We start from the raw sequence: 12186 nt of genomic DNA, 5'->3' as shown, positions 1-12186 counted from the left end.
TAAATGTATCTATATTAATATATAATATATATATATAGTGTTATATAGATATATATATATATATATATATATATATAGGAATATCTATTTAAAAATACATAGAACATTTTCCCCTTTGTTAAGAACATTAGAATGTAAAATAGTTCCAGTAAATACACTGTAAAACACAATATAAAATATAAAAATATATTACAAATTATTTTCCATGTTTCAGGTATTTGAGTGGAAAGGGCTCTGAAGTATATATACCTATGTATATATGTGTATGTATATATATATATATATATATATATATATATATATATATATATATATAGCTACACTTGATGTGAATCCGCCCCCAAAGGCCAACCACCTGAATGTTCTGTGTAAATATAAAGACTTTGCCGTAACAGCAAACAAACAGGATTTCTTCAAGTAAGTCAAATTTATTATAAATTTGACTCACTTGAAGAAATCCTGTTTGCTGTTACTTCGAAGTCTCTCTCTCTCTCTCTCTCTCTCTCTCTCTATATATATATATATATATATATATATATATATATATATATATATATATATGTATATATGTATTCATATACATATATAGACATATAAACATGTATATACAAATATTTACACCTTTATATACATGTATATATACAATATAGCCCTTTTCATTCATTTAAACCCTTATAAAAAAATATTTTAATATTTCTATGAATAATTTTTAATAGATAATAGATGTTGTGTTTGGTGCAACTTTTTATTTACCCCTAACCCTTTACGCAAGGACTTCAGTCACATTAACCCGACAGGCGCAAATTTAGTTTGTGCTCATGCAGCCACGTTTACTGTAACTTTGAACACAAGTTAGTGCTGATGCCATATTTCATTATAGCATGTGCTAACGTTAGTGCGCCACTTGTAATTTAGCCCAGAGTGTATTAGATAGTCTACACATAATACAAATAATATGAAATAGCTATGTGTGCTATACTATAAAGTTCAGTACTTAAAGGGACATTAAACCCAAACTTTTTCTTTCATTATTCAGACAGAGAATACAATTTTAAACAACATTCCAACTTACTTCTATTATCTAATTTGCTTCATTATTTAGATATACTTAGTTAAAGAAATAGCAATGCACATGGGTGAGCCAATCACATGAGGCATCTATGTGCAGCCACCAATCAGAAGCTTCTGAGCCTATCTAGATATGCTTTTCAGGAAAGAATATCAAGAGAATGAAGCAAATTAGATAATCGAAGTAAATTAGAAAGTTGTTTAAAATTGTATTCTCTATCTGAATCATGAAAGAAAAAAAATTGGGTTTAATGTCCCTTTAAAGGGACACTAAAGTCAAAATTAAACTTTTATGATTCAGACAGAGCATGCAATAAAAAAAAACCTTCCCATTTACTTCCATTATTAATTTGTGCTGAGTCCATTTATATATAAACTGTCTGAGGCACCATCTCCTACTGAGCATGTGCGAGAGTTCACATGTCACATGATACAGTGAGCAAGGAAGTGTAAGCAATCTTTACATTTCTTAGAAAAAAATATATATATCATTTGAAAGTTTTATCACGTTGTCTTTTTATTATGCATTTATGGAATATGCAGTTCTGCTGTATGTAATGGTTCTTTTAAGTACTGGCTACAGAAAACATGTAAACAGCAAAGGTTTAGAATAAATGATGCTCCCACTGGGGGTGGAATAGAGAGATATTACTGTTTTTACTTTCAATTGTTATCTCAGACAGATGTAAGATAAAGAAGCATTTGTGTTTATATGAAGTGTTAAAATAATGAGATCTGTTCTCCCTGAAAGCTCTGCCTATTGAAACGGGTTGTGGTTTAAAAGAGCAAACATTGGTATTTCATATACAAAAATAAACATAAATGGGTATGTTCCTATAGATTTTATACTCTGCAGCTGGTATATTAAATCATTTGAAACACATTAAGGGGAAAACAATTTTACAGTACCCTGTTCCTATAATTCTGTATGCCATTCTTTAGCCTTTTTATCTGTCTATATATCTACTAGTCTGAGTAGTTTCCTTTGTCTAATTGTGTGCACCTTTTTTGCAGGTGACTGTTTAGACACTAGTGTGGCTTCCCCTAGCACAGGTGATGACGATGACTTAGACCGGGACAAGAAAAGGAACAAGAAACGAGGCATCTTCCCCAAAGTCGCCACAAATATAATGAGGGCGTGGCTCTTCCAGCACCTATCGGTAAGGGCTTTGCGAGTGTCATTTTGGTATCTTTTCTTCTAAAAGGAAAACTCAGTGGGTAAATGCTTCTTTAATTATATATAAGTGTTGTCTGAAAACAGCAGAAATCGAGTCCCCAGTTGCTGGGACCATATATCTTCTGTATGATGCTGTCAGAGTATAGTGGAAGGGGCCGATTGATAAATCCACTGTCACCCCATGATGAGATAATTAGCATAGACTACAATTTATTTATCCTTTAGTATTGTCACTATGTTGTGGACATTACCTATACATTAGTCCAAACACCAGTGTTCACCAATACCGTAACATTGATGGGAACATTATACTGTACCCTGCCACTGTCATGTCTACTAGTTGACTGGCTCCTATAACTCAGAATGTGCCAACGTCAAAAAGTATATTTCTGCATGGTAATTTTAGACATAAATATATATATATTTATAAGAATGCATTTTCTAAAGAAGAAATTACTTATTAATGAATTCTAAGGAAATATCTATGCACACACAGTGACTTAAATTTGCCAGCAACAAACTGGGATTTGTATGTTTCTTATGAATACAGACTATATTGGTTGTATTCCTCTTTTTAAGCGCTAATCCACCCTTTGTATTACTATATATATATATATATATATATATATATATATATATATATATATATATATATATATATATATATAGGCACACACACACATTTCCTATTTCCTTAAATATGTATTTTGGTCAAATCTATATTAGCTCAACAATATAATCTTCATACTTTTGCAATATAGACATATTTCTGATAGCCCAGTAACCCTAAATACAAAATAAAAACTTACTTTCACCCCTCCATCATTTAGAAATAAAACACACTGGTTCTTGCATTGTCAATGCAGACCAATTAAAAATTACCGAAGCGGAGGACAGAAAGCTCCATTCTCCACCGTTGCTACCCATGATCCGAGCCTCGGGCAAAATCTCAGTAAGCCGAGTGTATAGAAACAATTAGCAGGAGCGGGTGAAGGGGAGGGGGGGTTTACCATCGCTGCCTAGTTAAACAAAGCAAAGTTAATGAACGCTGACCAATTAGTTACTAATTGACAAAGCTATAAACCTATTAGAAGCTGGTAAACGGGTAATCAGTTGAAGGTAATTGTCCTGAACTTTCGCAGCAACGTCGGCAGGTCATCGAAAAAATAGGCCAGGGAAGTGTTCTTCTGTTAGGAATATAGATCTTGAATTATCAATGAAATGAGAACTCTCGGATTAGCATTACCAAAGCTGCTACTATGATTTTTAAACAAATCTTACAGTGGGCTTACAATGTCGTATCAGTATGTCTGGAAAATAATAAAACAACTCATCCATCAATCAGCTGCTCATTAATGTTATTGTATATTTTATAATGCTGAAACATGTCCAAAATAATTTATGCTTGCCATATAAGCTTGCAATCTAGTGTGCATATGTTTTCTATTATTATTATTATTAATAATAATATCATTGTTTGTAATGTGCGGTCAAGTTACACAGTGCTATACAGGGATGCAATAAAGACAATGCACGAAAAACAGACTGAGATAAAAGGATTGTAAGGCTCTGTTTCATAGAGTGCTTAGTGCTTCTAAGTGTATTGTTTAAAAAAAGTATTCCAAATGCTGCTATTTAATAGTGAAGAACATAGAATTCCAGTATCCATCCACAAACATACAAATACACATATATGACCTGTTTTTGCAATTTTACTGTGTTCTGTAATAGTATTGTTAATGTTTTTTTCTGCGCCTCAAGTTAAGGGTGAAAACAATTATTAGATTAATGTGTTTTGTTGTCCCCTCTTGGCATAGTTTGGTGTCTTGTTGGTTAGAAGCCAGTTTGAATCCTTTGTGCTTTTTTGACATAATTTAGCACTAATTATCTCATGGTCAGGGGTTTTTTTTTTCCTTCGGAGCAGGATTTTCTGTTTTGATCTGCTGCAAATATTTGTCCACCAACAAAAGACTGGTCTGGTTGTCCTTAGCAACTGTGAAGGCCTCTGCATTTTTAGCGTTCCCCCCCCCCCCTTTTTTTTTTCCATGGACCTAGATTTTGGGCCTAGCTCCTGCAGAAGCCCGTGCCTGGGCCCTTCATCTGTCACCGAGCTGTCAGGGGAAGGTCTCTGCTTGATTGCAACCTTAGACCCCAACATCATCCATCATGGACGTTCCTGACAGCTCCATGGGCCAGTTGCACATTTCCTGGGTCCTTGAAAGAGATAACCAGTGTTTGTGCATTTCCCATCTGTTCCCAATCTAGGAGGGATAACAACAGAAAGACTGCCCCCTCCAAAAATGAAGAATCCAGATGGTCCTAAGTTTTATGGGCAGGAGGTCCCTTGGTATCTAACGGGCAGCTTTGTATTTAAGAAATCATTTTTCCAATCTTTATTAGGTTGGAGTATACAAATGTAAAATGTATGAGGATTAACAGATGCTTTGTAGATAAGATCTTGTGAAAAGCATTTCTACCTGAGGTTTGTTCTTTGTGATACCAATCATTATACATATATATATATATAGTGGTCTACATGCCTCAGAATTACACACATACCCAACAATAACCAGGCTCTTTTTCTTTTTTAGCATCCATACCCCTCAGAAGAACAGAAAAAGCAACTCGCACAGGACACAGGGCTCACGATACTGCAGGTCAACAACTGGTAAGGAAACCCAAAAGTATAGCACAATAAAGGGCCTGTACCCACAAACTATATGAAACAAAGTTCATTAAATACTCTTCAATACATTGATTTGGCAATAAAAGTGTCTACTGAGTGGCCTTATTGGACAGCTCTTTAAAAAAAATGGTTATTTGTATCTAATTCTAAAAAAATGTATGACCTAATGAATGGTAATATGTTTCTTAATGAAGTGGCCAGTAAGGGGAAGGCATATTTTGTTTTTTGTCTCATCAGAGCCCTTTTTAAATACTTACAAATTTGTCTCTCTACAGGTTTATTAATGCCAGGCGGAGGATTGTACAGCCTATGATAGACCAGTCAAATCGATCAGGTAATTTGTACAAAGGTTGGCAGCATAGCTGTCATTAGGGTGTGATCCCAGAATTTTTATTTTAGGTGACAAAATTGCCAATTGGCCGCAAATCTGCAGGGGGCGGCATTGCACTAGCAGTTCACAACAACTGCTGGTGCAATGATACAGCGGACATGATAAGCTACATCGTATCATGCTGCTCAAACTATGATAAATCTACCCCATATACTCAACAAATATGGTACAAAATACTAACATTTCATAATAGCAATAACTAGGCACACAAGATTAGTATAAATTGTTTACGAGAGAACTTAAACCCTCTACATACGGACCTGAAGTAGTGGCTACCAGTCCCACCCACACAGGCTGACTGCTGCAGTGCAGGGAGACAGTAACTGCCAGGGGCAAATTGTTTGCGGGTGAGCAATAAATAACCAGCCATTGCAAGTGGCTGGTTATTGCTACCGCAAAGCTCACGGTAGCAATTTGCGCTTATAAAATTAACCAGAGATCAGCTCTCTGGTTAATTTTATAGATGTCCACCAAATGGTCCTCAAATCAAGTGTAATCTGTTTTACTAGAAAATAAAGAGAGTAGCATCTTTAGTTTTTAATAAAATAACTGCAAAAAGCAGTTATGATGGTTTAAAGTTGGCGGGAGTGGGGTGGGGAAAAAAAACTACACTGAAAAGTGCCTTTACATTGCAGTCTATGGGAAGTGTTTGTTCCTGTAAATATCTATGTATATGCTTATATACAATACATAAATATTTATGTGTTAATATGTGTATAGACATATAAACACATAAATATATATGTATCTATTCATATATATTTACTCATTTTTCTCAATCCCACTGAGTTTCTATCAAGTAACAGGGGGGCTGCCATGATTGAAGCTGTTTCCCTTATCTATCTCTTCTGTTGAAGCCAATTAGGGACAGATATAAAACAGGCAATAATCAAAATCATGTTTGCTAGTTTGCACACTCTCTTTTATTGCATGTTTTTTATCTTCCTCTCATTGCCCTCAGCAAAAGAGATAGAAAAGGGGGAAACCTAGGTTCCAACATGGCGACACCCATTCATTTATAGAAACTAAACCTTTACATTTATGTCTTCAATATTTAAACAACTAATATAATTAGGAGAAATGCATCTACATACATTTCTCAGGTTAATCATTGCTTTAAATAAATCATTTTATCTTTTTAAGTTAAAGGGACAGTCTAGACAAAATGAAACTAGCATGATTTAGATAGGGCATGCAACTTTATACAACTTTCCAATTTACTTTTAGCATCAAATTTGCTTTGCTATCTCGGTATTCTTTGTTTGAAGCTAAACCTAGGTTGGCTCATTTTGAAGACTGCGTCTTATCTCAGTGCATTTTGACAGTTTTTTTGACAGAAAGCACTAGTCCATGTGTGTTATATAGATAACATTGTGATCACTCCTGTGGAGTTATTTATGAGTCAGTACTGATTTGCTAAAATGCAAATCTGTCGAAATAACTGAGATAAGAGGGCAGTCTGCAGAGGCTTAGATACAAGGTAATCACAGAGGTAAAAAGTATATTAATATAATCATGTCGGTTATGCAAAACTGGGGAATGGGTAATAAAGGGAATATCTATATTTTACTATAGACTGTCCCTTTAATGCAGTTTCCTTTGATTTTGAAAGTAACAAAAAGTGCATGTTTAGTGCCTCATACTAGTCCTTGAGATTAAAGCTTATTGGCTGATAAGCAAACATATAAAAAGAAAAAAATATAGAAAATAGAAGATACCTTATTTAACAGCTACTATTATTTCTCTCTAAACAGGTCAAGGAGGGGCTCCGTACAGCCCGGATGGTCAGAATATGGGAGGCTATGTTATGGATGGGCAACAACACATGGGCATACGTCCACCAGGTAAGAGAAACCGTAGTTTGCACCCTAGTCCTTAGTGTGCTACTTTCCACAAAAGACCAAAATGGCAACCAGCTTCCTAGTTAAGGTGGAAAATACTATCAACTAGCAGTTTTCTCAGTTCTATGGCTTTACATATATTTATTATATTTAAAATATCTATTCAAATAACTATGTACATGAAGTTTTGACTGGCTAGATATAGAAAATGAGACGCATTTGTAACCAATTATTTTATAAATATTTATTTTGTGCTATTGGGTATCCCTGTCCCACCACTGAGATGAGGTTTCTTTCATATTTAACTTGGTGTTGTCTTGTAATTTGACATTTCAGTGACACCTAGTGGTAATTCCACCAAGATGTCTATAACCCATTAATTCCGGAGATTGCGGGACATGTCTCAAGGGATTTCCAAGATGTCAATTAGCTGTGTCTTGCACAGACATTGCTTTTTCCCCTTTGAATAAGTTTGGCTGGTGTGGAAATAGTTAGGACGTCTTGACTAATACATTTTGGTTTGGAAGGTGGGGGTCTTAGTATATCTGAAAGTCGGTTATGGTTTGTGGCTTAAACTTATGTAGGGAAAGTCTAAAGAAAGGAACATGAGGATGTTGTTTGAGAGTTTTGGGATAGAACCTAGGTCTGATGCTAGGGGAACACACTACTCTTAAGTTGTGGTATCACGTAAGCTAGTTTTGGTGATGGAATTTTTCTGTTCATGGATTGTTTAGAAACCTTTGGAGAAATGTGGAACTGGTCTGGGGGTGGAAGAGATAGAGTTATCTCTGGCAGATTCATCTTTTCATGGGGTGATAGATGAATCTTACCTTGGGAAGATAGTTAAGTCAAATCCAAGGGAACAGGTGAATATTAACTAAGGGTGGGGGGAGATACATTTTTTTTGATGGTTTACAAAGACTTTAAGTGTAATAGATGGGTTTGAGCTTGTGGAATGGGCAGGCCTGATCTGGGTTGGAACATCTGGGTCTCAGCATGCGGAGTTGGTGGGGCCGAACTGGGTGGAGGGCCAGCCAGATCATATGCTGTGGTCTTAGATGCCTCATTTCCTCCTAGGAGCCATGGGAGGATTAGGGATGGCTGTAGGCTTGGAAGGACAGTGGCATTACATGTAACACTTTCACCTCTCTGGTTCTAGGGATGTAAGTAAAATTTTATCTATCACACACTAGCACTATTCCTTGGTGCACTCCCACCCACCCACTTCACCACCCCCAACACCCTCACAATCCACCAATAGCTCATCCCATGTAATGCTTGTATATGTTATTGTACTCATATCATATGCATGTACCTCACTGCACGTTTAATATCCTTGAGCTGCTCAGATGTTGCTATAAAGCAGTGGTACTGATGACTGCCTTTGTTGTATTGTATGCGGGGAAGATGCATTTTAGCAACAGATTGTAAATTGATGAAGAAGAAGGTGGGGAAGAAAGGAAGTAGAGATGGATATAAAAAAGCAGGGAGTGTGTGCATGAACATTACAGATGGAGTAAGGGGTACAAAAAGAAGTGATAGAATGAGAGGGGGGAATTAAAGAGAGATGTAATGAGTTAAAGGGTGGGATTGAGAGGGAGGAGGAGATAAAAACAAGGGGAATAAGAGAAAGACAAATTGTGAAAAGAGCAAAAAGAGAGTTGGGAGAGAAGAGAGCACAGAGGTAGCGAAACAGAGTGGTAAAGTGAGAGATAGAAATGAGATAGACAGTTGGGGAAGGGAGTAAGAAACATGGGAAGAGAAAAAATATACATAGATGAAAACTAAAAGTGGGAGCCCAAAGAGATACAGAGATAGAGGAATAGAGAAAAATTGTAAAAGTTAGTGAGTACTGTACAGTGAAAGAGTAATAGAAAGATGTAATAACATTTTTTTAAAAAAAGATCTGACAGATGGAGAGAGAATATTAGATGGAGGAAGAAAGTGAGAGAGAAAGATAAAAAAAAAGATGGACAAATAAATATAGAAAAAATGTCAGAGTCAGAAGCAGCATATTTCCTGCGCACCTGGTTACCGGCACGCATGGAGACAAGACAGATGATCAGGATTGTTCTCCAAAGAGAGCTCAGAGAGACCATATGAAGGAGGGGCAAGGAGCTCACATAGACCTCTACCAGACGGCGAGAGATGGGGGGGCTCTCTAAGACTCGGGAAAGGGGAGGGAGCAGAGAGAGAATGACTGGGGGAAATTAGCTACAGATGATGAGGGATACTGAACCCCGGCAGGAGATAATTGATAAGCCACTAGCTAAGTACTCCATCACTAGTGGCGCGACCAATCATAGTGACTGTGCAGGTTTGTAGATTCCTGCTAGCGAGATGCTGTTTATCATGGGTCAGTGGAGGCCGATCAACAATTTCCGTTTTTAGAAATCTAAAGATTTATTTAACCCCACTTCATATTTAGAAAAGTTGCAGGCTTTTTTGTGAAGTCAAAGTTGTTGGACATATAGTAGATATTGACTGGGTCTTATTGGGTCAAGGGTGGTAACAAATTTGTATGGTTGGATAAGAAACAGCTGACAATCTTTTTCTCTCTTGCAGGCTTCCAGGGGATTCCAGGGGATTACGCCTCAGCTCCCAGCGCTATGGCCATGGGATTCCCACCGGCCGGTTACACACCTGCCATGACCTCACACCCTGCCGGCCTCCGTCACGGAACCTCTCTGCACTCCTACCTCCCAGGGCACCCTCACCATGCCTCCATGATCCTGCCAGCCGGGACCTCCCCTCACCACCTGGTGCCGGCGCAGAGTCCAGGAGACTCACTTTTAAACGGACAAAGCATAGACATTCACGCACACTAGCGCCCGGACAACTCAGGGCTAACAATTTTCTTTTGAGCTTCCTCGTATCCACTGATTATTATTATCCTCTAGTAGAGGATGAAGATTTTTTTTTTAAAAAAAAAATCCCTTTCGTGCTGCCATAAACCCCTGCAATAGTGGAAATCTGTGCTTGGAAAAAATGAACAAAGGCAAAGGAGAACTAGAGAAATAAAAAATGGCAGCATCTCTTCCACTGGCAAGTCGGCTAAGGGAATTATTGGATACTCAGGAAGAAGACAACATAATACATTTTTGTTTGACGCACTCTTCCTATGCCAAGATTATTATTTTTTTTTTCAACGGACCAAAAACTAGAGTCTGAAAACTGAGGATATAAACTTTTTATTTTTCTGTGTGTGTTTTTTTTTACATTGTCACAGGGACTAAGTTAACTTGTATATTATTTTTTTTAATTAATATGCTAATTATTTGGGTTGATACGTGTCTTGTTTTATCTTGTTTTTTTTTACGATAAAGGAAAACAACTTGAAAAAAAAATGATAAAATGAAACTGTGGATGTATATAAATGTAAAAAAATATTTATAGCACCTATAAAATTCAGGGTCGGTAGAGGAATGTTTTCAATTGTGCGTCTTTCTTTATGCTTTTACTTGGTACAAATGAAAATGCAAGTTGGTGAGATGTCTGGTTTATCATACTATTAAAGGGACATGAAACCCACATTTTTTTCTTTCATGATTTAGAAAGAGCATGCAGTTTTAAATAGCTTTCCAATGTCATTCTATTATCTAATTTGCTTCATACTCTTGATATCCTTTGTTGAAAAGCGTACCTAAATAGGCTCAGTAGCTACAGATTGGTGGCTGCACATAGATGCCTCGTGTGATTGGCTCACCCATGTGCATTGCTATTTCTTCAACAAAGTATATCTCAATAATCAAGGAAATTAGATAATAGAAGTAAATTGGAATGTTTAAAATTGTATTCTCTGGGCCGAATTATCATTGTGCGGACGGACATCGATATGCTGTCGGCATTTATCATTGCACAAGCATTTCTCGTGAAATGCTTGTGCAATACCGCCCACTGCAGATTCGCAGCCAATCGGCCACTAGCAGGGGGTGTCAATCAACCAGATTGTATCCGATCGGGCTGATTGCTGTCTGTCCCTCAGAGTTAAGAGGCAGCGGTCCTAAGAGCACTGCTTCTTAACTCCTGTTTCCGGCGAGCCTAAACAGATGCATTGGGGCCCATTGACGCTTTGATAAATTGGCCCCTCTATCTGAATCATGAAAGAAAAAAATTGGGTTTCATGTCCCTTTAACCAGCTGTCTATCTTCTTTCCTCTGCTTCTGTCCATTTACAGCTCTCTGCCACCCTTGTCTTTCTCTTCCATCAAATTTCTTTCTTTCATTATTTTTTTTTATTTTTTCTCCCCTTAATGATGTCCTCTCTATTTAACTCAAAAATGTGCTATTATTAAAAGGGGTGTTTTTTTCTTTTATTTTTGCATTATATTGTAATGTAGATGTCTCTCCTTAAAGGGACACTAAACCCAATTTTTTTCTTTCATGATTCAGATAGAGCATCAATTCTCTTGATATATTTATTTTAAAAAAGCAGGAATCTAAGCTAAGCAGCTGGCCCATTTTTTTCAGCACTTGCTGATTGGTAGCTACATTTAGCCACTAAGCGCTACCCAGGTGCTGAACCAAAAATGGGCCAGCTTCTTAGCTTAGATTCCTGCTTTTTGAAATAAAGATACCAAGAGAACAAAGAAAAATTGATAATAGGAGTAAATTAGAAAGTTGCTTAAAATTGCATGCTCTATCTGATTCATTAAAGAAAAAAAATGGGGTTGGTGTCCCTTTAAAGGGACATGAAACCCAAAATTCTTCTTTCATGATTCAGACAGAGCATACGATTTTTAAAAGGTTTCCAATTTACTTCTATTGTCAAATTTCCTTAGTTCTCGTGTTATTCTGTGTTGAAGATTTATGTAGATCGGTAGCAATCACGTCTGGAGCACATGACAGGAAATAGTGCTGCCATCTAGTGCTCTTGCTGATATATAACGTTCTTGCAAAGCTGCTGCCATATTGCTATGGATACCACCTCAGCCATGTTTTCCTGGACACTTATGAGTTACACATGCTGCAGGGCATGTAGGGAGGAACATGTATTGTGTTTCTGGACAGCGCTATTCATAATC

At 36.9% G+C, this 12186-nt stretch overlaps 1 protein-coding gene across 2 annotated transcripts in view; it reads left to right on the top strand.

The window, feature by feature from the left end:
- Positions 1-10589, top strand: part of MEIS3 (Meis homeobox 3) — a 51720-nt gene extending 41131 nt beyond the window's left edge. Inside the window, exons 8-13 of one of the 2 annotated variants that reach the window (XM_053721626.1) lie at positions 2083-2228; positions 4837-4913; positions 5207-5265; positions 7077-7166; positions 8241-8326; positions 9729-9864. In XM_053721626.1, coding sequence (XP_053577601.1) covers positions 2083-2228; positions 4837-4913; positions 5207-5265; positions 7077-7166; positions 8241-8299 — 431 coding nt within the window. In that variant the 3' untranslated portion in view covers positions 8300-8326; positions 9729-9864. Of the gene's footprint in view, positions 1-2082; positions 2229-4836; positions 4914-5206; positions 5266-7076; positions 7167-8240; positions 8327-9728 lie in introns of both variants that reach the window. The other variant, XM_053721625.1, reaches the window with a different exon arrangement.
- The last annotated feature ends 1597 nt before the right edge of the window (positions 10590-12186 follow it).

The sequence above is a fragment of the Bombina bombina genome, chromosome 7, assembly GCF_027579735.1.
Source record: "Bombina bombina isolate aBomBom1 chromosome 7, aBomBom1.pri, whole genome shotgun sequence".
NCBI lineage: Eukaryota > Metazoa > Chordata > Amphibia > Anura > Bombinatoridae > Bombina > Bombina bombina.
Note: the sequence above shows the minus strand (reverse complement) of the source record. Positions and strands in the feature narration are given on the sequence as shown.